The 26961-nt window shown below is 36.7% G+C and overlaps 1 protein-coding gene across 1 annotated transcript in view; it reads right to left on the reverse strand.

Moving 5' to 3' along the window:
* Positions 1-101: 101 nt before the first annotated feature.
* IARS2 (isoleucyl-tRNA synthetase 2, mitochondrial) overlaps positions 102-26961 on the reverse strand; it is a 77006-nt gene continuing 50146 nt past the window's right edge. The window contains exons 13-23 of the mRNA XM_007172069.2: positions 20594-20696; positions 19870-19963; positions 9979-10087; positions 8913-9015; positions 7724-7849; positions 6989-7120; positions 6061-6167; positions 4948-5093; positions 4065-4255; positions 1815-1959; positions 102-613 (exon numbers count right to left, since the gene is read on the reverse strand). Of these exons, the coding sequence (XP_007172131.2) occupies positions 471-613; positions 1815-1959; positions 4065-4255; positions 4948-5093; positions 6061-6167; positions 6989-7120; positions 7724-7849; positions 8913-9015; positions 9979-10087; positions 19870-19963; positions 20594-20696 (1399 nt within the window). The 3' untranslated portion in view covers positions 102-470. The remainder of the gene's footprint in view (positions 614-1814; positions 1960-4064; positions 4256-4947; positions 5094-6060; positions 6168-6988; positions 7121-7723; positions 7850-8912; positions 9016-9978; positions 10088-19869; positions 19964-20593; positions 20697-26961) is intronic.

Here is a 26961-nt window from a genome sequence, read left to right on the forward strand (position 1 = left end):
TTACCCTTGTCATCTCTTAAGCGAGACACCCCTCTGCCATTCCCCTTCAAAACCACAGGTTTTTACTGGATATTCACAACTTTTGCACCACCATCAGTCAGTAATTTCCCAGGTGCCTTTATTTTTAGACATTATAGAACTTAAATACTGAGTCCAGAAGATTGGTAGAATATAAAACATTTTCAGCTGAGCCACATTTGTAGGCAAGCATTTTCAGTGTCTGTTCTGAGGAAGTCCATTATGGACCCATCTGCATAGGTATATTTTTCCACGTGTATATATACACATTATTTTTTATTTAGTTACAGAAAAAACTTGTAGCTATAACTCTCTCATCCTCTACCATTTACTCTTCCACTCATTACCTAAATCTTGGATTTCTTTCCAGTGCTGTGAACAATCCACCTAAGCCCCGAGGCAGTCCCATCAGGAAGTTCTTGCTCAGAAAGCCCTCAACACACAGTGAGGTATTACTTCCCTCTCACAACTTCTGCGCATCGCGGACAGAGTGTGTCTGATGACTCAGCAGTGTACTTCCAACAGCGAGGGCATTTTTCCTTGGTAGTTCGCATGACAATTACTTTATATGAAGACTCTTCACGAATATCACCACCTATGAAAGAAAAACACGTGAGGAGTATTTTTGATAGGCCACTGAACTTGTACAACTCTCTATTTTTTAATTGGTTGGCAGGTGCTTTTTCAAAGCTTCCTCCTTCCTGCCTTGGAAAATACTGCCTCATTTGCATATTTGTACATAAACAGCCAAGACCGTGGACGCATACAACCTGACTGACTGGGGAGAGACGAGGAATCTGAGACCCTGAGAGGCTGATTTTTCCACAGGTCACTGAGTTCTGCATCTACTCAGGCAGAGCAGGCCTTCTAGCTCTTCATCTGGGTACAGTTGTGATAAATTACACTGCCTCTCCAGCTACATACTGGATTAAGAATTTTAAAAAGAGCCAAATTAGACTGACAGTGGCAGTGTCCCCACATTAAACTTCTTGGTTTGGACAAAAGGAAACAAAAACTTCTCCACAATGAGTAGACCTCAGACTGGTAACGTACAGTAAAGGAAGTAAATTATTTTCTAGTCATTGCACAGAGAATGTAGATCAACATTTTGACAAGCACATTAAGCGAGAATCTACTACGTGGTCAATGCTGCCAGGCCTCAGATTTCAGCTGATGCCTCCCACCTGCTGCTGGCACCTAAAAGCTATTATGAAAAACACAGACAGCATCACTTTCCCCAAAATATCTGCATGTTTTTCTCTGTTAACATTACTCGGCCTCCTTTCCATCAACGAGAATGAATTAAGTTGACAAAATCCCCTATCAATCAAACAAATAACTACAAAATGCTTATGAGGTATCAATGTGGGAATGAGTTCAATAAAACTTCTTCCTTGATTCTTCATTAACAGTGGCTACACAGTACTGTAATTTGGGGGGAGCACAGTCAGAAGTTTTAGACTCAACAGTGGAGAAGGGTAGCAGGGCTGGGCAGGACTAAGTATCAAAGGACAGGGGCACAAAAGCCAAGCGAAGTAAGGTAGACTGACTTCACATGCAGTGACAGTGACTTATTCCCTCTCCTCCCGCTACCCCTGTGTTCCCAAGATCGGCAGGTGCGGCACTTTGAGAGGTAGTTTAGAAACCTGGCCACTGTTGACACTGCTTCCATAGAAAACCGTAGTCCAAGTGTATATGTGCCTTTAGAATACAAGTAGTCCAGTGCAAAGCTGGAGATGACCTACAATTATCATTCAGTTCCCCAGACAGCAGTGTTACTGTCACCTCCTTCTTACCTTCTAGGTTGATTAGAAATGTCCCTTTAAGCTCGGTTACATCTGCAGCTACTGCTCGTGGTTCCTGAGAGAGCAGAGTTGTCTGGGACGCCATCATTAATTCATTCAGCTGAGAGGTGCTGGAAGTCTCCTCAGCCTGTAGCATCTGGGCACGAGCATTTGCAAGTTACTGTCTATCTAAATTAAGCTGTTACCATAAACAGGTTATAAAAAGAGATGCTGCAAGTTCTTGTGTTTGGTGAGGAACCCTTTGGGACCATTACCTCCTGAGCTAATACTATTTTTTTTTTTTTTTTAAAGAAATTCACGTTCTTTTATTTATTTATTTATGACTGTGTTGAGTCTTCGTTTCTGTGCGAGGGCTTTCTCCAGTTGCGGCGAGTGGGGACCACTCTTCATCGCGGTGCGCGGGCCTCTCACTGTCGCGGCCTCTCTTGTTTTGCGGAGCACAGGCTCCAGACGCGCAGGCTCAGTAGTTGTGGCTCACGGGCCCAGTTGCTCCGCGGCATGTGGGATCTTCCCAGACCGGGGCTCGAACCCGTGTCCCCTGCATTGGCAGGCAGATTCTCAACCACTGCGCCACCAGGGAAGCCCCGAGCTAATACTATTAACTAAATCAATTCTTACTAGTATAAAAGATTATAACTAAAAACTTCTAATCAATAGTATTGACTGAGAATACACTGTAAGCCAGGCACTTCACTTTGCTAGATGCTAAATGTCCATGCAGTATTTGTAATGATCACAAAACAGCTACAGTGTTTTTTATCCCCATTTTACAAGTGAGGAAGCTTGCTCAGAGAGGTTAACTTGCCAGGCGGTCCTGACCCGTAAATGGTGCAGCTGCAGTTCCGGCCCAGGTCTGTCCACCTCAGAGCCCATACTTCTTCCCTGTATCATGCTTCCTACAGTAGGAGACGGGTTAAGATACTATCTAAACAAGGATCTGCTTTTAGCAGTGTAGACCAATGGTGGCAATCTGAATAATGCACAGAGCTCTTCTGAAGCACACAATCGGGATATCTGATAAGCACTCTTAACATTTTCTGTTGTAATTTCCATCTTCAAAACGAGTGTGTGAGCTAAGTAATACAAAATTCCTTAAGGAAAAAAAAATCAGCTCATGAGAAAAGAGGAGATTCAGAGATTAATTTGGTTTTAACAAATTCATACAGTTAGTAATTGATAGATCCAGGACTCCATTAGACAGCTAGTTAGTGTAATTCCTAAGGAAAATACATTCACATTTTTGAAAATCCGAAAGTATTTTTTTTCCAATATAAATGATCCAAACAAGCTGTGCTGTTTTCAGCTTATTACTCAGAACTAATGAAGTCAAAGGAAACAGGACATGTAGGGGAAAAGCCCAGTGCTAGGCTGTGTGGCCCCAGCCAGGCCACAGCTTCAATGGGGCTCAGTTTCCTGGCTCATAAAATGAAGTCATCAGCTTCCCAACTGGTAAATTTTAAAATGTGAACATCTTATCAAAATTCTGTTATCTGATCAACAGTCTTATACCTACTAGCTATTTCAAGCCTCAAATCTCAATCAATTTAATTATATTATTAAAAATTTACACTGAAGTTGCAACCAAATGATATGGTCATTTTTTAGTAAATTATGATACCAGTAAAACTTTTTTAAAAAACATATTCACTCCCAATTTTCTTCTCAAACGTTAAAACTAGAGAAAAATCTTGAGTCTATGTTAAGCTATAAGTCAGTCTGACCAATCAACCCCTAAGAATCCCAAGAAGAAACTTCTGATGGCCCTTTTGAAAATTAAAAAATAGGATGAATGCTTTGAGATCACATGATAATTTGCTGGAGCAAATGAATTTTCTTCAGATCTCATGAGAAAAAGATAAAAAATATTTTTTTGGATTTGTTCTGAATCTGGTCCAGATGGACAAAATTCTGAAAGCTCCCGATTTTTGTGTATTCTGATACGACTGCCATATTGTCTAATTAGCCCTGAGGGCTTACATTTCAAATAGAACTTTATTACACCTTCCCATCCCAACCTATAAAAAATAAGTAGCAACAGTACATGTTTCATAAGAGAAGAAAAAGGAAGCACAGAGAAGTCAGAAACAAAGAATCAGTGATTAATACTAGGATTAGAAGACAGAAATCCTAATTTATAAATTTTTAAAAATATATTATTTACACTGAGATTTTTTAAAACTAAATTTCACATGAAGCTGTATGATATGAACACCATTTCAAAAGGAACAAATTGCTGCTTACTTCTATTATCTCAAAAAGCAGTCCCGGCTCAATCACAATGATGACCTCGTACTCAGCGGCATTTCTGCCAGGGATGCTTCCGAGAAACGAGTCTCTCATCGCACACGCACTCTCCACTGCTTCCTCCAGCCCCGGCTTCTTCCAGACAGAACTGGTTCTAATCCAGCCAGTACGAAAAACACTCTTGGGGTCTTAAAAAAAAAAAAAAGTTAACCAATTTACATGTATTTTAAAGTGTATATAAAGCTCAAACCATTATTTACTATGTATGGAAAATAAGAATTGTTATTTATGACAGTTAGCACGGAGCCATCCTAAATGCTTACCAAACATTTATATCAACATTTGGAAATGTAAACAAAGGATAAAGACATACAGTGAGATCTCAAAGGATGCCTAGAAGAAAATAAAATAGAAATATCCCAATATTACAGTAGTTGTCTCTGGGTTATAAGTAAGATCATGAGTGACTTTTGTCCTCTTTCTAAAATTCTATAGTTTCTAATTTTCTGTAAGCTTAATACAACCAGACAGAAAAAACTATTATAAAAATATTCACTAACAGGCACTATACTTTGTTTTAGTAAAAGCCTAAAATATATTTCTGACAGACATTTATAAAGGTATTTAAGAAAAGTGATTTCTCAGTATAATCAAGCTGCTAATACATTTCAGAAAGCATTTTAAGGTGGCATGAAGACCACGCTGAAATTCATCCTTCTCCACACACAGGTGCAGAAACTACTAAATGATCGAGATGCACCATGCCACAAAACAGTCACTGTAGATGAATAAGTGCCTCTTATGTGAAGTAGATAAAATGAGAAGCTGCACCCTCAGCCAGGGTCTTTCTCATTCAGAGAACAAATCAAGTATTTCTTACCTTTGAGGTAAGGTATGTACTGGAATACCTCTTCAGCCAAGTGAGGAAGAATGGGAGCAAAAGAACGAACCATTACATCCAAAATTTCGGCTAATGCAGTCTGACAAGAGCGTCGTTTGGGATCATCTGCATTTTCACAATAAAGCCTGTTCAAGAAAAACTTATTGAGCGGTTGGCAACACTTTGTACACGATGACTGCCAAGATGGGATCTGCCTCAGGCTGAGTTCATTCTGACAGTGCCTAAGCCTATGGCTCCAACGTCTTCTAATTAAAGGATAAAATATTCCATCATACAACTTTTTTGATAACATCTTCTATGCCTTCCAAGTGTGCCCACATCCTCAAAAACTCTCATACCTACACTATGTCCAGTTCTGTTTTTCCGATTGATAATAGCTAGAATCTAGACAACTGTGTTAAAGGAAAATTAATAAGTGAGTTGATGGTATTGAAAATGTGACTCCCCACGCCTGTGACCCTATCGGTGTGTCAAGGGAAGGGCTGGGAGTTACAGTCCCAGGGGAAGGTCCCTGAGGTGCTGACAGATTGGGGCTGACACCTCACACTGGCTCAGTTACTGTCACACGTAAGAGTCACACCGTGTCGCCTGCATTCTGGAGCAAAACGTGAAGACCGCACCAAGCCTGCTTCTAAGAGGGCATCGCTGATGTTTCACAATGTCATTATATTAATAATTGCCTGAATACTTCTCTCTGAGAAATACCCCCCTCAAGATCAGCAAACTCCTGAGGACAAGCACCGTGTTCATTACCTCACATTCACAGCTAGTACTTACTGAGCACTGACTCTGTCAAACACAGCATTCAGCACGTTACTTATATTGTATCTTTTCATTTCCACATTCTGAGACAGGTATTATCATCACCATTTTACAGATTAAAAAACTGAGATTATAGGATAAGTTGCCTCAGCTCATAAAGCTAGTAAGTGACAGGATGAAACTTCCTAATCAGACTTGACTCAAGAACCCAACTTCTTAATAATGGTACAGGGCAGCCCCTCTTGCTCGCCTCTGCTTTCCAACATTTGCCAAGCAGAGTAGACGTTCAAGCAGTGTTTGTTGAGTATTTCAATATTCAGTCATACCTACCTATCTTTGATTACGCTGAAATAAAAGTTGGAGAGTTCTCTGGTATAAAATGCTCGTAATAGCCGAACAACTTTTCCAAAGTCATATTGCTTATATGAATCGGTAATCTAGGGAACAAAGCCAAAATAAATTTGGAAGCTGGGATAAGCAAATAAAAATGCAAGTCATCATGAGAAAGGATGTTCCTTTTCAAACTATGTTTCAAAGGCAGACAAATACAAAACAGGCAAAACTCAAGAGCAGTTAAGGATCTTTAAAATGTAATTTCTGGATATGAAAGTCACTATCCTCAGAAAACACTGAGTAGTCTACCCTGAAAACTACAAAAGAACACACATCAAATGAAAAGATCACGTTTTAAATGATGAAGCCACACTATTTTAAAACAGCAAAGAGTTTAAGTTACCAATGTTCCTTCATTTATGCCTGAAAAGTAAAACTGGGCAAAAATCTGCATGTACGACTCTTACGGGTATGTGGAAGCAATTCCAATTTTTGAGAAAACACAAAATATTTGTGTTTATTATATATGAGAGGATATCTTATAAGACATAGGAATCATCATTTCAGTTATTTCTATACTTTTGAGATATATATTTCTATACCTCTACAGTTAAATAAAGTACAACTCTATTTTATTCCTTCCTATTAAAGAAATACATGGAACTGATTTCAAGAGAAAAATGTGGTCTGAGGGGAGGCCTGGGCCTACTGCTGCCACCAGGTACTCCTCTAGCCTTTTGAGAGACCAGGAGAGAAATCATAAGACTTCATACCTAATCAACCTAGGACCATGTGGAATTTATCAAGTATAACTTTTTTTAGTGCTTTTAGATACTATTCCTAACAAGGTTTGTTCCACTCGTGTACAACCCAAATTTCAACATACAACTGTGCTATTTCCAAAAGCTTATGAATGCATACTTACCTTGTTTGCTAAATCCTGCAGTAAGTGTAGCATATACTGGTCTATGACACACATATTGTTAACAGGGATAGAATCGGTTTCAGGGTTGAAACCAGCCACATTTCCCAAAAGAAAGCGGAGTGTATTCCTAAGCTATAAATATTGAGGAAAAAAATATATGAGTCCTTCAATTATTACTGAAAACTTATTTTCTTTCTCTATAATTTTTATCCAACTCATGTTACTTTCTTAATGGGATACTTTATATCATTCCTATAATAAGACTACAAATGCAGAAAACCAACTCTCATTTCAAAAGCTCAGTTGCAGAAACAACCACTGTACTTTATACATAAAAACTGAATTTTCATTATATTTCTTTAAAATCTAAGGGCAAATCACCTTTCAGTGGCCCAAGTTTGTTCATCTGTGTCAGTAAGAATGTTGTGTAGGTAAAAATAAATGGAATAAATGTGTAGTCATTGAGCACATAAAAAGTATACAAAATTAGTATAATTTCATATTATATTAAAATAAAATATAAAAAGACAGTGTATAAAATTATCAGCATTACTACTTATATTTTTAAACAAATAAATTAGCACAGGATATTTTTAAAAGCTCATAACACGTGGAGAACTCATTTTCACTCAGCTGTTAAGTGCCAACAAAAATGTGCCTCATTTTTTTTTAACAACGACTCAGTAAACTTTTCATTCGGGAATAGTACATAATAGAAAGAGTAGTGACTCTGACCTTGCTAATGTCATCTCTGGCAGCATTCAGTACAGATGGACTAATTATCACTTCCGTGAAGACGTTGGACTCAGCGACCCACCAGCGAAGGACATCAGCACCATAGGGAGGCTCTTTGCTTTGATCCTTTTCATTGAGGGAAAAATACATATAAACATATAAATGGCTTTCGATTACAATTTGGTGAACAGAGGCTTTAGGTAAGACTCCTATTCAGAAACGTTTGAGCAAAATGCAAGCACAAATATACCTGTACTGTAATGAAACAAGGGCTGACGATCTCAGAGATCAGGCTGAATCTAAAACAACAACAAAACTGGAAGAAGGGAGAGTTCGGCCTGCAGTCTCGTTCAGTGGCTTCCTGTCATGTCCGTAAACAGCCACGACAGCAGGTGGACAGAGTACTGCCCCGGATGCGTCTGTGATGGGGGAGCCGGCCGGGGGAGGGGAAGGATTGCTTTTCCCTCTCAATATTCCCAAGCTACTCCGACAAAGAGAATTGATTACTGGACACTAGAAAGGCAGTAAAAAGCCAAGGGAGTAAAATAACAGAGAAGGGATTTCTTTTCTGAAAGCAACTCCAAAACAAAGCAAAGTATCAGCAACCCCAGATTGATGTTCATTAATGACCTGCTTTAAAGTGTATCATTTCCAAGAATATAATAATAAAACATTCAATCATTCATTCATTCATTTATTTATGGCTGCGCGGCTTGTGGGATCTCAGTCCCCCGACCAGGGATCGAACCTGGGCCCCTATGGGGAAAGCATCAAGTCCTAACCACGGGGCCTCCAGGGAATTCCCTGAAACATGCATTTAGAAGATGCGATCTAATTTTTTTCCTATACTGTTTCTGTTTAACTGTAAAACTACAGTTTATAAAGTTTTAAAGTTCAGACAATTAAAAGAGGGATAGCATGGCTCAGGACCTAACTGGAGATTCAGACCTGAAATGAGTCAAAAGGGCCACAATCCCAACCCTGCCCTTTTTCAAAAAAGAAAAAAAATCACATATCATTTAAGAGTCTAGATTTAAAACATGGTAAAGCATTTGCTATTAGTATAAAAGATAGTTTTGTGAGGTTTTTTTTTTTTTTTTTTTTTACATTGAAGTAACTATATTAAGGGTTCTGGCTGCCAACTTAGCCTTAAAACAAAAATAAAATGAATTTTTAGGGAACCACCTACTTGTCCTCCATTGATGACAACATCAGGATCAATGACATTCCCGAGAGACTTGGACATCTTTTCTCCCTTTTCTCCAAGGGTAAATCCATGAACAACCACTGTCCTAAGAAGACAAATTAGCTATTATAATAATGAACACAATGATGATGGTCTTTTTGAAGATGACTCACAGCTTAAAAAGAGTAACTTAGTTTGACATAAAAATCATTTTTCTTGACAAATTATGTATGAAAACTTTTCTTCAAAGCCTGATTCTCAGCTACTTATTTATCCTGATAGTTAAATAGTAAGCTCTCTACTGCTACACAAACAAATTTTTATGTTTACATTCACTAAACAGTTATCTCCTGAGCATCTATTATGTACTGACTTTGATCATTAAAACTAACCAGGAAAAAGTATGTCTTAAAGAAAAAATTATCACCACAAAATTATCTTCAAAAGGACAATTTGAGAGAAATATATCTGCTGTTCTATTGACTTTTAAAAGCATGTTATACAAGAAACATAAAACATGCAAATTGTGAGATGGGTTTTCATTGTAAGATAGCAAAAATCTTAAGCTATTTAAGAATCTTTCTGATTAGAACCTCTATTCACATATTTGAATAAGGAAAAGCTATTCTCTGTAGCTAAATAAGAATCCCTAATTTAATAAAATTCACTGAAGAAATATTTCCATCCATTAGCCACTTGTGGAAATTACAAATGTAAGGATATCTGACTGAGGCTGTCTTCAGTCAAGCTAGAATATCCTTCTCCACATCCATCCGTGTGGGTTTCTCCCTACTCCAGTCAATGCCGGTTTTATCTCTTCTAGGAATTATGATCTGTATCGGAGTGACAAGGCTTCTCTGTATTGCTGCTCTGTTTTTGTCTCTCTTTTTTTTTTTTTTTTTTTACTTCAAACCTATTTCTCTCCCGAGACTGCAGACTGTAAGCTAATTAAGGGCAGTGTTTTATCATATATATATTATTCAGCACAGTGCTTCTTCACACACTGGCGAGTATTAAGTAGAAATACTCAACCGTGTGCTGACTTGTTTAGCTCAGGTGTAATACTTACTTAAAAGGTGATTTATTCCTTGCTGCCACACTTGTTAATAAGGAAGACTGAAACCAACCCCCAAGCTGGTCTTTTCCTTCCAAGTACAAATCTGCTCTTTGGTCAGTACCTCAAAAATAAATATGAAAAAACAGAAATTTAAGTTAATTAAATAGGAAAATGAAAATGAATATTTATCAAGGTATTAAAATATTAAAAGTAATCATGTTACTTATTTCTTGTGTCATGCTATACCCAATGGCTTGGTTGCATTCACTTGGGCTGTTACCCTCACTGCCAATTTATTAATCAAGATAAAGAAAATAAACCTTGGAGTATGATCTCCCAAACCACAGATAACTAAAATATTATCTAAATTAGGGACTGATCCATATTAACTACCAATATCAATATTTCCAGTTAAATCTTTTATGAAAATAAACTATTTTTATTAATTCAACATTTGCTGAGTATCCAATAACTTTATATGTTAAGTCATTTAATTCTCATAGTAACTCTAGAAGGTAGATAATATTACCCCCATTTTACTGATGAGGAAAGTGTGAGACACTGAGAGATTTTATAACTTGCCCAAGGTTATGCAGACAGTAAGCAGTAGACATGGAGTCTAAATGTAGACCATCTGGCCACGGAGCGTATGCTCTTAACCAAGATATTAAACAAATTAGGAAAAAAATGTCTTATAAAGGGCAAGTTATTAACTTCTAATTTGACAACGACCCAGTCAAAAGATGGGCAAAGCGTAAAAAAGCCCTATGAGCCAGGGGTTAAGGCACGAGGTTGGTGGCAGGGCAGGGGAGGAATGAGCAGGCAGAGCGCGGAGGATGTTTAGGGCAGTGAAAATACTCTGAATGATACTATAATGATGGATACATGTCATTATACCTTTGTCCAAAGAGTAAACCCTAATGTAGACTATCTACTTTGGATGATGCTGATGTGTCAAGGTAGGTCCATCCATTGTAACAAATGTGCCACTCTGGTGGGGGACCTTGATAACAGGGAAGACTGCCTGTGCGAGGGCAGAGGGTACAGGAAGATCTCCGCACCTTCCTCTTGATTTTGCTGTGAACCTGAAGCTGCTCTTAAAAAATTGTCTTTAAGAAAAAACATGGCAAAGGAAAAAAAAAATGCCATACAAATAATTGAGCCTCAAATTCGTTAGGACATATATGTACGCGAGCTTGAGAGCTACTTTAGCATTCAGCACATAACAACAGTTAATTCAAGAGTTAAAAATCCGAAATACGGGACCATTTGGCAAACATCATAAGTAATGATCATTTCAGTCAAAAATCATCAAGGACGCTTAAATACTAGGTGAAAATCTGGTGAGAAAACAGGATATTTCCACAGTCGTAAAATATCTCTCTACAAGATACAGTTGACCCTTGGACAACACAGGTTTGAAATGTGAGTGCCCACTTATACCCGGAATATTTTAACTAAATACGTGCTATAGTACTACATGATCTGCCGTTGGCTGAATCCATGGATGTGGAACCACGAATATGGAGGGCCAGCTATGAAGTTAGACTTGGACTGCATGGAGGGTTGGTGCCCCTACCAACGTTGTTCAAGGGTCAACTGTACGTATAATAACAATTATGATGGGGAGATGGGGGTGGGGGGGAATAACTCTGCAAGAGAAAATGGGCAGGCACCACCTGAACCAAGTGATCAAAGTTAAACATCTCCAGCAAAAGACATCATGTGACTTCTGACATGACGCACTGAAAAGGACACAGTATCACTTCTGTGATATTCCTGCCAAAAATGCACAACCTAAATCCAATCATGAGAACACATCAAAGAAACCCAAACTGAGATACTATCTTCTACAAAATAAACCACCTGTACCTTCATGAATGTCAAGTTTATGAAAGACAAGGACAAAATGAGGAGACTAAAGAGATAACTAAATGTCACATGAGATCCAAGATTGGGTCTAGGCCCCCCTTTTTTTTTTTTTTTAATTTATTTATTTATTTTTGGCTGTGTTGGGCCTTCGTTTCTGTGCGAGGGCTTTCTCTAGTTGCGGCAAGCGGGGGCCACTCTTCATCGCGGTGCGCGGGCATCTCACTATCGCGGCCTCTCTTGTTGTGGAGCACAGGCTCCAGGCGCGCAGGCTCAGTAGTTGTGGCTCACGGGCTTAGTTGCTCCGCGGCATGTGGGATCCTCCCAGACCAGGGCTCGAACCCGTGTCCCCTGCATTGGCAGGCAGATTCTTAACCACTGCGCCACCAGGGAAGCCCCTAGGCCCCTTTTTATTTATTTTTTTTCTTTTCCCATATAGGACATTACTGGGTGAAATTGGAGTAAGATCTATATAGATAGGTAACAGTATGGAATCAGTGCTAATTTCCTGATTTTGACGTTTATATTGGTTATACAAGAGACTGTCCATGTTTTTAGGAAATACACACTGAAATATTTCGGGATAAAAGAGCATCAAGTCCGCAACTTACCTTTAAATTGTACAGAAAAAAGTTTGTTTATATATCCATATAGAAAAAACATATATAAAGCAAATGTGGCAAAATGCTGACTATGGAAAATCTAGGTGAAGGTATGTACTTCTTTATACTATTCTGTGACTTTTCACAATAAAAATGGTTTTCAAAAAAAAGGAGCATGAGGTCTTTGGGGAAGATTACTTCCATATTTTAAACCTAAACTCAGAACTCTAAGAAACCCCAGCAATCCCGTTTTATTTGTAAAATGATGGTGATTTGCTCTTATGTCCTAACATTGAGGATTCAGTGTTGTAATCCTTATGTGACAAAGAGTATCTGGGTGAAGGTGGGAGACAAAACTGAAATAATGTAATCAAACATTAAATTAGTTAAATTCGACTAACATTATCAAGCACCTAGCAGGTACTGTGGTATCTGCCCTCTTGGAGATGACAGCCAGTAGGGTAGATTTTCTGTTAAACAAGAAATAACTATGTTGTTATCAGGGTGAAAACACAGGTTAGCCTAGTCTATGCAGTTAGGAAAGCCTAGGATAATATAAAACGATAAATGCCTATGCAATGAGAACAAAAATTTTAGCCTCAACCTCTAGGATGTTACATCTATATCCTACTTTCCTTCTTCCTCTACTGATCTGTAACCATTTAAACTTTTACAATACCAGTACTTAAACCCCATCCCGGGCTTCCCTGGTGGCGCAGTGGTTGAGAATCTGCCTGCTAATGCAGGGGGCACGGGTTCGAGCCCTGGTCTGGGAAGATCCCACATGCCGCGGAGCAACTAGGCCCGTGAGCCACAACTACTGAACCTGCGCGTCTGGAGCCTGTGCTCTCCGCAACAACAGAGGCCGCGACAGTGAGAGGCCTGCGCACTGTGATGAAGAGTGGCCCCCGCTTGCCACAACTAGAGAAAGCCCTCACACAGAAACGAAGACCCAACACAGCCAAAATAAATAAATAAATAAATAATTAAAAAAAAAAACAAAAAAAAAACCCATCCCACCCAAAATGTTAACTTCCTACTGGAGACCACATTTTGGATGTAGCAATAATTAATGAGAAGATTAATAACAGAATACTAGGGGAAATCCTTCTCTGAAATAAGTGGAAAATGCAATAGCAGGAAGTATTTCATTTCTTCAGAAAATACCTACTTCTGGCCTAGTGAAATGACAGTCCATAATCATGAAATCAAACTAAAGTTCTGTCATCTTGGAGAAATCATTGCTTCCAAGCCTTGATTAACACACCTAAAAAAACAAGGGGTTTAAATAATCTCTGAAATCTCTGCCAGCTCTAAAATGTTTAGTTTTAAGAAAGCTGGTTGTTGCCTAAGGACTTAACACTATGCAGAATAAAAGCAATTTGAAGACTGCACAGTGGCTAGATTCAGACTGCCTGGGTCCAAATCCTGGTTGTGGCGCTTACTACCCATGGGGCCTTAGCATAACCTTTCCATGCTTCCATTTCTTCCTCACTGAAATGAGGATAACACCAAAATCTACTTCCCTTACAAGGTTGTTCTAGAGATTAAAGAGGTAATATAACACGCTTAGGACATAGTAAATACTCAGTAAATGTTAATTATTATTAAGATACATCATAAAGGGCCACTTGATAGTTGCTGATGGAGAATTAAGAGTCTTCCTGGTATATTTTTTCAAACAGTTTTATATGAAGGAATACTTGCAAAAATGTGATTAGGTATACTAAATTACTTTTAAAATACATGGTCTCTGATTCTGTCCTAGAAACACATGTTGTACCTAATAAAATCAGGCCATTAATAATAGCACAACAAAACAACTAATTCATATTAAGGGTAAAGTCTTGGTGTCTTTCTCATTCTCATATATGCTGAATTATTGGAATTGGGTAAGGAGCAAAATATCATTCTGGAAAAGGAAGTGTAACCCTAGAAAATTTCTGCAAACAAGAGCCTATCAAGATGGTGTATGAAACCGGAAGAAAAAGACGGATGTGGGGAAGTTTTGGAGTAGCAAAGCACTGAATAAGAAATGAAAAGATAAAGTTTACAGGAACTTTCAAAATAAAGATGAGAAGTTTAGTCTTAGATGGTAAGTAATACGAGCCACAGTCAAACTCAAGTGCTGGTATACTGTAGAATCATTTAACAACCTCATATAATTAATTATTGGGACTATTTTCTGTTCTAGTAAGTTTATTTTTAGTAATGCTTAATTTTTTTCTAACAACAAAAAGCACATTCTCACTTTAAGAAACTTGTAAAACAGTAAAGTTCAAGAAAATAAAATCACATATATTCCCAATGCCCAGAGATAATCACTTTATTTCAGCATATTTCCTTCCACTATTTTGTCTATGCATACCAATATTTACATGAGTAAATATCCTACATCTTTGTATTCCGCACTTTTAAAAATTTAACATGCCCTTAAATAATACTTTCCCATGACCATTTAATGTTCAAAAAATGTTCAAAAACATGACTTAATGGAAGCATATCATTCTACCATATGAATGTATGCCATATCACTTTAGCCATTTTTCTACAGATGGACATTGGGTTGTTGGTCAATGTCATTTACTATTTGAAATAACACTGTAGTGAATATCTTCACGCATAATTTTTCATCCAGATCTGATTACTTCTACAGAATAGATTCCTGTAAGTGGAATCACTCAGTCAAAAGACAGAAAACTACTTCAAAGCTTTTGACGCATAATGTGAAAACCCCTTCTGGTAGGTCTGTGCCAATTTACACTTCCACCGGCAGTGTACAAGAGGGAGAAACGGTGCCCGTTTTTTTTCTGCCTATTTTTTATCCTTTTTCCTTCCTGAATAGATTTTTTTGTAATTTTATTATTATTATCATTATTTTAAAAATATTTTCTTGGCAGGATGTGGATCTTAGTTCCCCAACCAGGGATCAAACCTGCGCCCCTTGCACTGGAAGTGCGGAGTCTTAACCACTGGACCGCCGGGGAAGCCCCTGCATAGGTCTTTCAGTGGAAGAAAAATTTAGAACTTTCTTATGGAAGCATAGTATGTTTGGTGTCTTAATATTCCAGGAAAAGTAGCGATTAACCATGTGGTAAAAAGTTAGTATTTCTTTACAATAACTTTCGCTCTTATGAAAATTGTAGGAATTCCCTGGTGGCCTAGTAGTTAGGATTCTAGGCCTTCACTCCTATGACCCGGGTTCAATCCCTAGTCAGGAAACTGAGATCCCACAAGTCGCCTGTGCAGCCAAAAAAAAAAAAAAAAGTAAAGATTCATGTTTAGAGGAAACAACTGTTCAATACCTCTAGGATTGTGATTTAGGTATGGTAAAAATTTAAAGAATAAACCAACTAGTAAAAAATTACTATCAAAGAAGAATTAGGAAAAAACTGAGTAATCTACAATTTCATTACTAAATTTGCATAATTTTTCTGAATTGATGAATTTTGAGCAAGATTATTATATTGAACTAAGAAGGCAGGCTGTAGAACCAGCACAAACATATTTGGCAAAACTACTGTTTAATGTACATACATTTAAAAATAATTTAAACAAAAAATAATTGCTAAAAATCATCATTAATTTTTGAAATTAAGCTATTAGTACTGTATATGTCCTTAAAAGGGTAACTTTAAAAAAAAACTTATTTGTAAGTCTGTTTCTGTTTCAAAAAATGATCTCTTTTCTCTACTTCAACTTATTTCTCTGTTAAAGAGAATCAGAAATGATGTAGAATAAATATTTTAAGACACTAATTACTTCACCAGGTGAATGGATAAACTGTGGTACATCCAGACAATGAAGTATTGTTCAGCACTAAAAAGTAATGAGCTATCAAGCCATGAAAAGACGTGGAGGAACCTTGAATACATATCATTAAGTAAAAGAAGCCAATGTGAAAAGGCTACATCCTGTATGACTCCAACTATACCACATTCTGGAAAGGGCAAAATTATGGAGACAGTAGAAAGATCAGTGGCTGCCAGGGGTTAGTAGGGAAGGAGGGATGAAAAGGTGGAGCAGAAGATTTGGGGGGCCATAAAGCTATTCTGTGTGACACGCGCCGTTATACATTTGTCAAAGCCCACAGAATGTACATCACCAAGAGTGAACTCTAATGTAACCTACGGACCCTGGACAATAATGATTTGTCAACGTGAGGTCATCGAATGTAACAAACAGACCACTCTGGTGTGGGATGCTGATAATGGGAAGGCTGTGGGGAAGGGGTACAAGGGGTATGGATTCTCTCTACTTTTCTATTTTTAAAAAATTTTAAACATTAATTAGTTTTATTTTATTTTTAAAAATTTTTATTGGAGTATAGTTGCTTTACAATATTGTGTTAGTTTATATTGTACAGCAAAGTGAATCAGCCATACATATACAAATATCCCCTCTTTGGATTTCCTTCTCATTTAGGTCACCACAGAGCAATGAGTAGAGTTCCCTGTGCTATACAGTAGGTTCTCATTAGTTATCTATTTTATACATAGTATCAACAGTGTATATATGTCAATCCCAATCTCCCAATTCATCCCACCACCCCCTTTCCCCTTTGGTATCCATAAGTTTGTCGTCTGTGTCTCTATTTCTGCTTTGTAAATAAGATCGTCTATACAAACTTTTTCCAAAAATTAAGCTGTTTTTTAAAAAGTTTAAATATTAATTAGTTTTAAATCAGTGCAATAATTAATGTCTTTGGTAAACATTTAAGGAATGTTTTAGAAATAAGGATATGACTTACTACTTATATATAATATAATTCATTTAAATGCCATTCCCTTTCAGAAAGTGGTCAAGTTTCAATTTCTTAAGTTTTATTGACCTTAAACTCACTCACAGTGAAACTCACAAAGAACTCACCAGGTACTTGACCTGGTGTGAAAACAGGAGCCAAATCTCTTTCACTGCCATAAAATCTGTCACCAAAAAGTGAAACTAGATATGTATGCTATGTAATCACCAAATTCAACTCGTTAAACATTAGCAGATACTGATGAAGACTGGTATCTAAAATTAAGCTCAAAATCAAGCTGATTTTACTTTGCAATAGTACACTCTCAAGGAAACATGCAGACACTGAATCATTTCATATTAGATTTGATACAAGCCATCTGAGAATGAAAAGTACAGTAAGCCTTCCCAGGAAAGTAGGTGACTGCTCATTTTGTTTTGTTTTTTAAAGGAAAATCACCTTTGCATTATGGTGTTTTGAACTATGAATTCACTTAGCATCTGAACTCCTTCCCACCTCATTCTTTCTGCCTATCTTTTGAAATTTTTTATCATGAAAGAAGAAAAGGGAGGAAAACAGGATGAAATATAAATCAATTAATCTAACTTACTGATCAATCTCGTAAGATTTTTGTTATTTTATTTATTCTTTACTTTTTTTTGAGGAAGAGGAATATGAGATCTCAGTGAAAAAGAAGAAACTACAGTCTACAATTGGGTTTGTGGTACTTCCCTGGTGGGCCAGTGGTTAGGACTCAGCTCTTCCACTGCCGGGGGCCCGGGTTCAATCCCTGGCCGGGGAACTAAGAACCCACAAGCCACACAGCACGGCCAAAATAAAATAAAATAAAATGGGGTTTGTGTATTATCTGTGAAGATAGTTTACTTATGTTCTGGCACCCTCCTATGCATGCAACACACATGTTTAAATGGCAAAATGATTTTCTTTCTTTGAATTAATTACCTATATATGACATGGAAGGAAAAAATGATTTACTGATTAGGTGCATTTTTACCACTAATTTCGTTTGATAAACTATTTCTGTCACTGTCAAATATCTGGTTAAGAACAAACTTGAAATAGTAGGACTAAACTCTATCTGTACCACCGACAGCAGCACAGATAGGTTTTAATGACAATTTTCACGCAGTTTAACAGTCAATGGCTCCAGTTATAATTTGCACTTGCTGCACCTGGTAACATAAAACCACTTTAGAAATTAAAAAAGCAACAATGCCAGTAGCAGCAATTCTCATCAAGGCTGAAGCAGCTACTGAACTTTGAAATATACTTTATAAGCACTATTTCACATATGACATATTTATTGTATTTTGAAATTCAGGATGCTGCCCCAAATGTGGTAGGAGGTAACTCTTTTTCCTGTTTATAACATAACACTATTTAACCTACCTACCTACCTTCTGTAGTGTTATCTGCCGACATTTTCAATATAATTTAGGAAAACAAAGTACCTAAACTGGCAATATTTTCTCTTGAGTACGGTGGGAGAAATGTATGAAATAATAATTCTGAAAATTACTGCATACAATATTATAAAAATTATATTAATATGTTAACTTATATTAGATCATTACGAATTTTTATGTACAGTTTAGCTATAATACAGAGTAAGCATGAATTTCTGTGTATTTTGCTTTTCAAATTTCCTAGGCTGAAAGAATGGCCCAATTAGAGCATTCCTAGCATTTACCTGCTAGGAATCACATTGCTGTCCTCTCAATAATGAGGCCTACTACCAGAAGCATACCCCAGGTAAAACCTGACCACGATCCCTCTTCAGCCCTTTAACAATGGTCAGCTGAACAGGCAAGCTGTTTTCCCACATTCCTTTGCTCCAGAAAGCAAACAGGATCTCCTGGGTAAAAGTCAGCACTCAGCAGCGATGTGAGGAACTAAGTGATGCACTGTTGCTTCCCTGCCACCTCATCCCGGTCTTTAACCTCACAGTGGGGACAAGCTCTACTTCATTTCACTTCAGGCTTCTCACTTAGTATCCTTGAAGGTATCTTCTCACATCTGAACACGTCCTCTGTGTGCCTGCTACTACTCCATTCTAATTCCTGCCCAATCTCGCCTCCCTCTTTATCCACTGAGTCAAAAGCTTACCCTAACTGTGAGGAGGCAGAAATTAGTCAGCTGTCTGCATAGAGAGTGGTAAAGCTGTGAGAAGGTAACGGAGTACAGATGAATGAGAACCGGAAAGCAGGGTACCCGAGTTCTAGTCTGACACTAAGCTATGTAACCATCACCTAATTGGACCCTAATCCAATCTCATCTCCTCTTCTGAAAAATGATTGGGTCAGGCTATTTCAGTGATTTCCAAACTTTGTTTTACAGAACTAAGTGCCTTGGGGTCAAGGAGAATGAGCTGAGAGGAGGAAGAAAATTCCCATGTTTATTAATCTTATGTATTGTGGTTCTATATAAAAATTTCAATTGGCAAAAAAAAAAAGTTTAGAAAGCATTGGATTAAATGATTTTTAATCATTTTTTAAAAATGATTAAAAGATCCAATAGCTCTTCCAGATCTAAAATTATATTATAGCAGGAGATGTACTTCCAAATAAAGCATAAAAAAAAAAAAAAAGAGTTCTTGATTATAGGTTTCTTCTGATAGCATTTATTTTTCAAAACTGCCTGATTGGTATTTAATCTACTCTTTTAAATTACCTGGAAGAACATAAGACCATGAAGTTCCACTGTCAAACCAGATGTCCAGAATATCCTGACCAGGCACATACTCCAAAGCATCAGGACCACCAACCTAGTAAGATAATGTAAAAGCATTTTAATTACACAGCCATCACAACATTTACAATTAATACCCAAAAAGGTCTTAAGACAATGAAATACTTACAACCATTAAATTCACATTTTAAAATGAAATTTCAGACATTTTTAAGTATTTTGCAATTAGGTACAACTGCTTCATTTGCATGTAAAAGTGATTGTGGCCACTTAATTACACATTTACTAATGGAAATATAAACTTTTTATTTCTTGAAATGATCTTCCAATTTGGATTTTTCAATATGTGATGCCATCAGTTAACTCGAATTCATGTCCTACAAAGTCCTGATACACCAATGTTAGGCACTGTTCTCTCACAGTCACAAGTGCCTCTCTCTGCTCAGCCAACAAAGCAGTTAAAATCAATCTTGGCCCTCAGTGAGACAGCAAATATCCCTCCCACTCTACTGCTACACCAAACACCCAGCTTCTCTAGCTAAATACAAATGTCTACCCTCAAACTGCACTGGCTCCTCATTTATGATGAATAAACTCATGAACCTGACAGGATAACATAACTACTTTTTAACTCCCAGGGAATCTCGTGTTGTCATTAAATCATGCAATACACAACAAAGGCTGTTAAATACGAATAGAAATTTACCTGAGATAGGACTTCTTTTGGAAGAAGTTGCTCCGGGGGAAGAGTCCACCAGATATCACTGCCATGTTCTTCCACTAGTTTAATAATATGCTCAATAGTTTGGCTATTTTAGGGGGAACAAAGAAAAATTGTTCACTTAATTATGGTGATTAATACCTAATATTTTAAATTTAAGAAACAGTAGTATTTTTTTTCCCTATCGGCAGGATATTTATCCCAATATGCAGGGTATTTTTTCCTATCTTTTCCCCCAAATTTAGTGGTATTAATCTTCAGTTACTTGCTTACTTAGTTCCTGCTGTCATCTTAAATTCAATAAAATAAAATAAAATTGATCATATGGAGCCCTTAAAAGAAAAAAAAAAAAAAAGACTTCTCCTGATATCCCTATTTCAGTTACTGATTTCCCTGTTTCTATCAATCTATTTTCTATCCAAGTACCTGTATTCAAAACCTGCTAATTATCTACCTCCTCCAATTTCTGCTCAAATTAAGCCAACATATATTCTGTCAGCTTCTACCTTGAACTATTACTCAAATTTATTCTTTGAGTAAATAAGAGAATATTAGTCCAACCTCACTGTGTCAATACTAGACTGATGCAATGGTCTGACTTCTCCCCTGTGCTCATTCCTCCACCTGGCACATGAGATTTAATTTGCATGACACATCTCTGAGAGAGCTGCATTCCTAAAACTGCTTTTATCACACCAATCCCCTCTCACAGACTTGCAGTGCCCCCTCACTGCTTTCAGGACTGAGCCCAAATACATCTGCAGAAGAGGCATTGCTGTACCAGAGCACAGATTTTGATATCTGACATTTGGTATTTGATAATAGATACCCAGACTTATATCTTGACTCTGCTACTTTTTATATACATGACCACACACAAGTACTAAAACTTCTCTAAGTCTTGGCTGTCCCTTCTGTTAAGAAGAATTGTACAATTTTTGTTCAAAAATATTTGAGAACCTCCAATGTTTTGGACGCTGTTCTAGGCACTGGAGATACAACAGTTAACAAGGCAGATAAGATTCCCACTGTAGTGGAACTTGCATTTTAATGATCCTAGATACTTTCGTCAGAATGACTGCAAACTAAATGAGATGATCCAGTAAAATTTAACACATGCCTAACACACAACAGAAAGCCAATAAATGCGTATCAAATGAATACTGAAATTGATCATTATCTTTGGGAAGATAAAATACACAGTTATAAATTGTCTGAAAATTAAACTCAGGGAAAATTTTATACTAAATTTTCTCACAGGAATAATATACTTTTAAGTTATTATCACAGCTTTATTGACATTACAACTTCCTCTAGTTGCTTTCCACTGAGTCACAGAATATACTGGTCAAGAACATGGACCCTGTGTGGAGAGAAGGGAACCCTCCTACATTGTTGATGGGAATGTAAATTGGTGCAGCTACTATGGAAAACAGTTTGGAGGTTCCTCAAAAAACTAAAAGTAGAGTTGCTATATGATCCTGTAATCTACTACTGGGCATATATACAGAGAAAACTATAATTCGAAAAGTGACAGATGAATGGATAAAGAAGATATGGTAGGGCTTCCCTGGTGGCGCAGTGGTTGAGAATCTGCCTGCTAATGCAGGGGACACGGGTTCGAGCCCTGGTCTGGGAAGATCCCACATGCCACGGAGCAGCTGGGCCCGTGAGCCACAACTACTGAGCCTGCGCGTCTGGAGCCTGTGCCCCGCAACGGGAGGGGCCGCGATAGTGAAAGGCCCGCGCACCGCGATGAAGAGTGGCCCCCACTTGCCGCAACTGGAGAAAGCCCTCACACAGAAACGAAGACCCAACACAGCCAAAAATAAATAAATAAATAAATAAAGTAGCTATACAATTAAAAAAAAAAAAAAAAAAAAAAAAAAAAAAAAAAAAAGCACATATTAAGAAGATATGGTACACATACACAATGGAATATTACTCAGCCATAAAAAAGAACAAAATAATGCCATTTGCAGCAACATGGATGGACCTAGAGATTATCATACTAAGTGAAGTAAGTCAGAGAGAGAAAGGCAAATACCACACGATACCACTTATATGTGGAACCTAAAATATGACACAAATGAATTTACCTATGAAACAGAAACACACTCATACAGAACAGATTTGTGGTTGCCAAAGGGGAGAGGGGGGGATGGATTAGGAGTTTGGGATTAGCAGATGCAAACTATTACATATAGAATGGATAACCAACAAGGTCCTACTGTATAGCACAGGGAACTATACTCAATATCCTGTGATAAACCATAATGGAAAAGAATATGAAAAAGAATTCAGTGTGATACACTGAATCACTCTGCTGTTCAGTAGAAATTAACACAACATTGTAAATCAGCTACACTTCAATAAAATAAATTTAAAAAAAAAAAAAGAACACGGACCCCAGAGCCAGAGAGCTTTCATTTAATGCCTGGCTCTATAACTTACTAGCTATGCGACCCTAGGCAAAGCACTCAACGTTTCTGTACCTTGGTTTGCAAAAATGCATATAATAACAGTATCATTAATAGAGCTATTATGGATATGAATTGAGCTTATAGGTAAAATGCCTAGAACAGTGTCTGGCACATATTAATAGGTATTATATAAGCATTAGCTATTATTTAAACTGATTCTTTTGGGGGTTTTTTGGCCTTGCCACGCAGCATGTAGGATCTTAGTTCCCCGACCAGAGATCAAACCCATGTACCCTGCATTGGGAGCACAGAGTCTTAACCACTGGACTGCCAGGGAAGTCCCATAAACTGATTCTTTGAAGTCAGGAAACTTAAGACAGTTAATTTTGTTAACCAGTTACCAAAACACATATCCATATTAATATTTAGAGATTAAAGTACATATAGTAAAGCCAACTTTTCAATTATCCTCTTTTCTACCACACTCCATTAATGCAAGTAACTAAAAATGTACGCCTATGAGAGTCAATGGAAACGGAAGGAGGAGTGGATAGGAAAAAGTTCTAAGTTCTTAATCTGGATCTGCTTCTTATTAATCATGACTATGTATGGCAAATCACTGAACCTCTCTGGGTCTGATAATTCAGATAAAATGAAGTGTTTATGAAAAATTGTTGTGGGAAGCAAAAATCAAATGGGCATTATAAATTAAATATGCTCTACAAATTGATATCCAAAATACCTAAGTTGATTATACTACGAAGGACAATGAAAAAGTATAATGCTACCACATCTATTCTGAAGAAATTATGAATAATAAGAATGTTTAAATGGGCACAAGTCCATATTTCTAATACAGTCACACATTTCAGATGGACTTTAACAATAAAGATAAACTTTTGTGACATGAGACCATAAAAACTCTGTGCAATAACAACCTAGTTATATGACAATATTTAGTTACATATTACTATTTTAATAGTTTGCACAGAACATTTTATCAGTTAAGAAAATATGAATATACTGTAATAGAAAATCTGAATAAACCTAATGCTATTACTCTTAGAACTAAAAAAAAGGGAGATACTAGCAAAGTACATTTACACACATATATCATACCAATTATGAAATTTTCATTAAAAAAAGATTCTAAACATGAGTGTCATTTTCATTTTGCCCTTCTTTTTTTTTTTTTGGCCACTTCATGCGGCATGTGGGATCTTAGTTCCCTGACCAGGGTCTGAACCCGTGCCCCCTGCATTGGAAGCTCAGAGTCTTAACCACTGGACTGCCAGGGAAGTCCCCTCATTCTGCCTTTCTATCTTTACAATGTTATCATTAGATTGTAATTTTAGGTAAACAGTAAAATAAAACAGTGAAGCACCTTTAAATGTGTTGGAAATAAACAGATAAAAAAATACAAACATAAAGGAAAATCATTCAAATTTCATATTAATTTAGAAAATAAGGTAGAGATGTTAGGATTAATATTATTATTAATCAAAATAAAAGCATTTATGTGTATACCACAAATTATATATACACATTTATGTGTATACTTTTAAAAGGACTTTACAAGCACTGTCTAATTGGATTCATAAAAAAACATATTTATAGCTAAACTGACAGATAAACTGTTCTGTGCCTTGGGGTTCCTTAAATCATGAGCCTAATAAGCAAGTAACACAATTAAAAGCCAGGCCTCAAAACTGTCTCTCCTAAATCATGGCTCGGTTCTGCTTTTACTTCTCCATTCAGCCTTTCTAACTCATTTATGAAGACAACACTGTATCTGTGAACTCACACTCCCCTTCTCTGGGGTTTGCTAAGCAAAGGCAAAAAGACTCTTATTACCCATGTGTAATGAAAGCGTGAACCAGAGACCAAGTCAGGGCAGCAGGGAGTCCCAGGAGATTAGTGTGCTGACAGAGCGGGCACCAAGTCCAAAGACCAGAGGCTATCTGCGACTTATTAGATACTGACAGGAATACATCATGTTTTTTTTCTGAGCTTCAGTTTCTATGAACATTCGAAAAAGCTGGGAGAAGAAAGGCTACGTGAAAAATTTTATTCTTAAAAAAATCCTAACATTGTAGTCAGTAACCTTAACATCTGTAGATGATACTTACATATCCGTTTCAGAACGTCTGATTCAACTCTAATGAAACTAAGGTCTTTTTCATATCGCTAAATAGCAGATAAATTCAATGAAGTTTCAGAATTATATTTTAAGTATTACTTAACTATATTCAAGTATCTTAGAGAGTCTGTAACTAAAAATACCCAACAGCAAAGAAAGATTCCAATTTTGCAGCTGCCATGTTATTAAGGCAACTATAAAATCCTACCAAGTTTAGTCAACCAGCTCTAGTCTAACTAAAGTTGAAGTTTTAATTGCTACATTTTCTTATAAAGATATAGGTAGTTCACTTAGATAAACAATATAATATTTCAATATGAGAAGAAATTTAATCTTGTATTATATAAACCTTATTTGCAAATATACTGTTTAACTCATAAAGGTCTCTTATTTCAGTGAGGAGGAAAGTTTGGTTTTGTTTTTCTTTTAGTTTACCTAATAATACTTACTAAAAATGGCATAACCATACAATGTTATCTACACCAATGAAAATAATCCTGTAGTAGCTTTTAAAAATCTAGTTTCAAAAAGGCTGTCATAAATAAAACTACATACTACTAAAAGTATGACTCATTATTTTTGGGTCCCTTCTGACATATACAGATGAATTTGGACCCCCAACCCAAAAAATGTTTTTTCCAGTTTATCGAACAGAAATATGAAACATTTTAAAGAGGGGAGAGAAGAAGCTCAGCTTCATTAACAGACCAATTCCTACTAATATTTAGAGTAAGACTTGCTTCCTTCCTTTTTATCGTGAAATATAAAAATATGATGTACTAAATGTACTTTAATGGGCATTATCTTCTGTAACTTAATTCTATTTTGAGATCTTAGACAACTATATTACTTAAGTTTTTAAAAACAGGAAAATAAAGACAACTCTGAGTTAGAGTATAAAAACTGAATAAAACTGATGACAAATAAGAATGCAGATTTCAAAGACAAAAACATTCTCACAATCCAAACAAATCAAAATTTAAGTGCACGGAATTGGTATCACTAAGTGAAAACTTTCTTCTGACTTGTACTCTCGTGGCCTGAATGATCCTAAAAATATTGTGGCAGAGTTATAAAAACAAAATTTGCAATAAAAATAAACAAACACATATAACCTCCAAACTTGAGGTAACTATAGTAGATTGCAAAATAAAGATAAATTTTACATTCAAACAAAATCTGAAAAGATAATTTCGATTAAAAATACAAGTAAATGCTGCACAAGTGCTCAAAAGATACTCATTATAGCACTGTAGCAAAAACTTAGAAACAGCCAAATGTCAGGATGGGCTACATTTATTTGATTTTCATACACAAGGAACTAGGCAACCATTAAGAGCTAAGCTACCATTTTTAATGGTTACCTATTCATTCTTCCAGAATTGACTTTAATTATTTCTTCTTTTTCATATCATTACGTTTCTTTATAAACAATTGTATTAGACATCCTTACAGATATATATATATATCTTTGCACAAGAGACGTTAGTCCTTTTGTTTCCTTCGGATAAATACTTAGAAGTGTAATTTTTTATTACAAAACCGAGATGGTGCTTTAAAAAGTTTTAAGACAATTTTATGGGCATTTCTAGTGATATTAAATATTCTTCCAAAAAAACCCCAAGAAGTAGTCAAAATTTGTCTTTTGAAATGTAAGAATTCCCCCCTTTGTTACTAATACCCTATACTTAACACAAACACACAGTTAACTTATAACCTAAAGATCGTATAAATTACTGTTGATAAAAGTGGGTGAAACCACTTATCACTACATAATCTCTGTGCTTCCA

Source organism: Balaenoptera acutorostrata, chromosome 1 (assembly GCF_949987535.1).
Source record: "Balaenoptera acutorostrata chromosome 1, mBalAcu1.1, whole genome shotgun sequence".
Taxonomy (NCBI): domain Eukaryota; kingdom Metazoa; phylum Chordata; class Mammalia; order Artiodactyla; family Balaenopteridae; genus Balaenoptera; species Balaenoptera acutorostrata.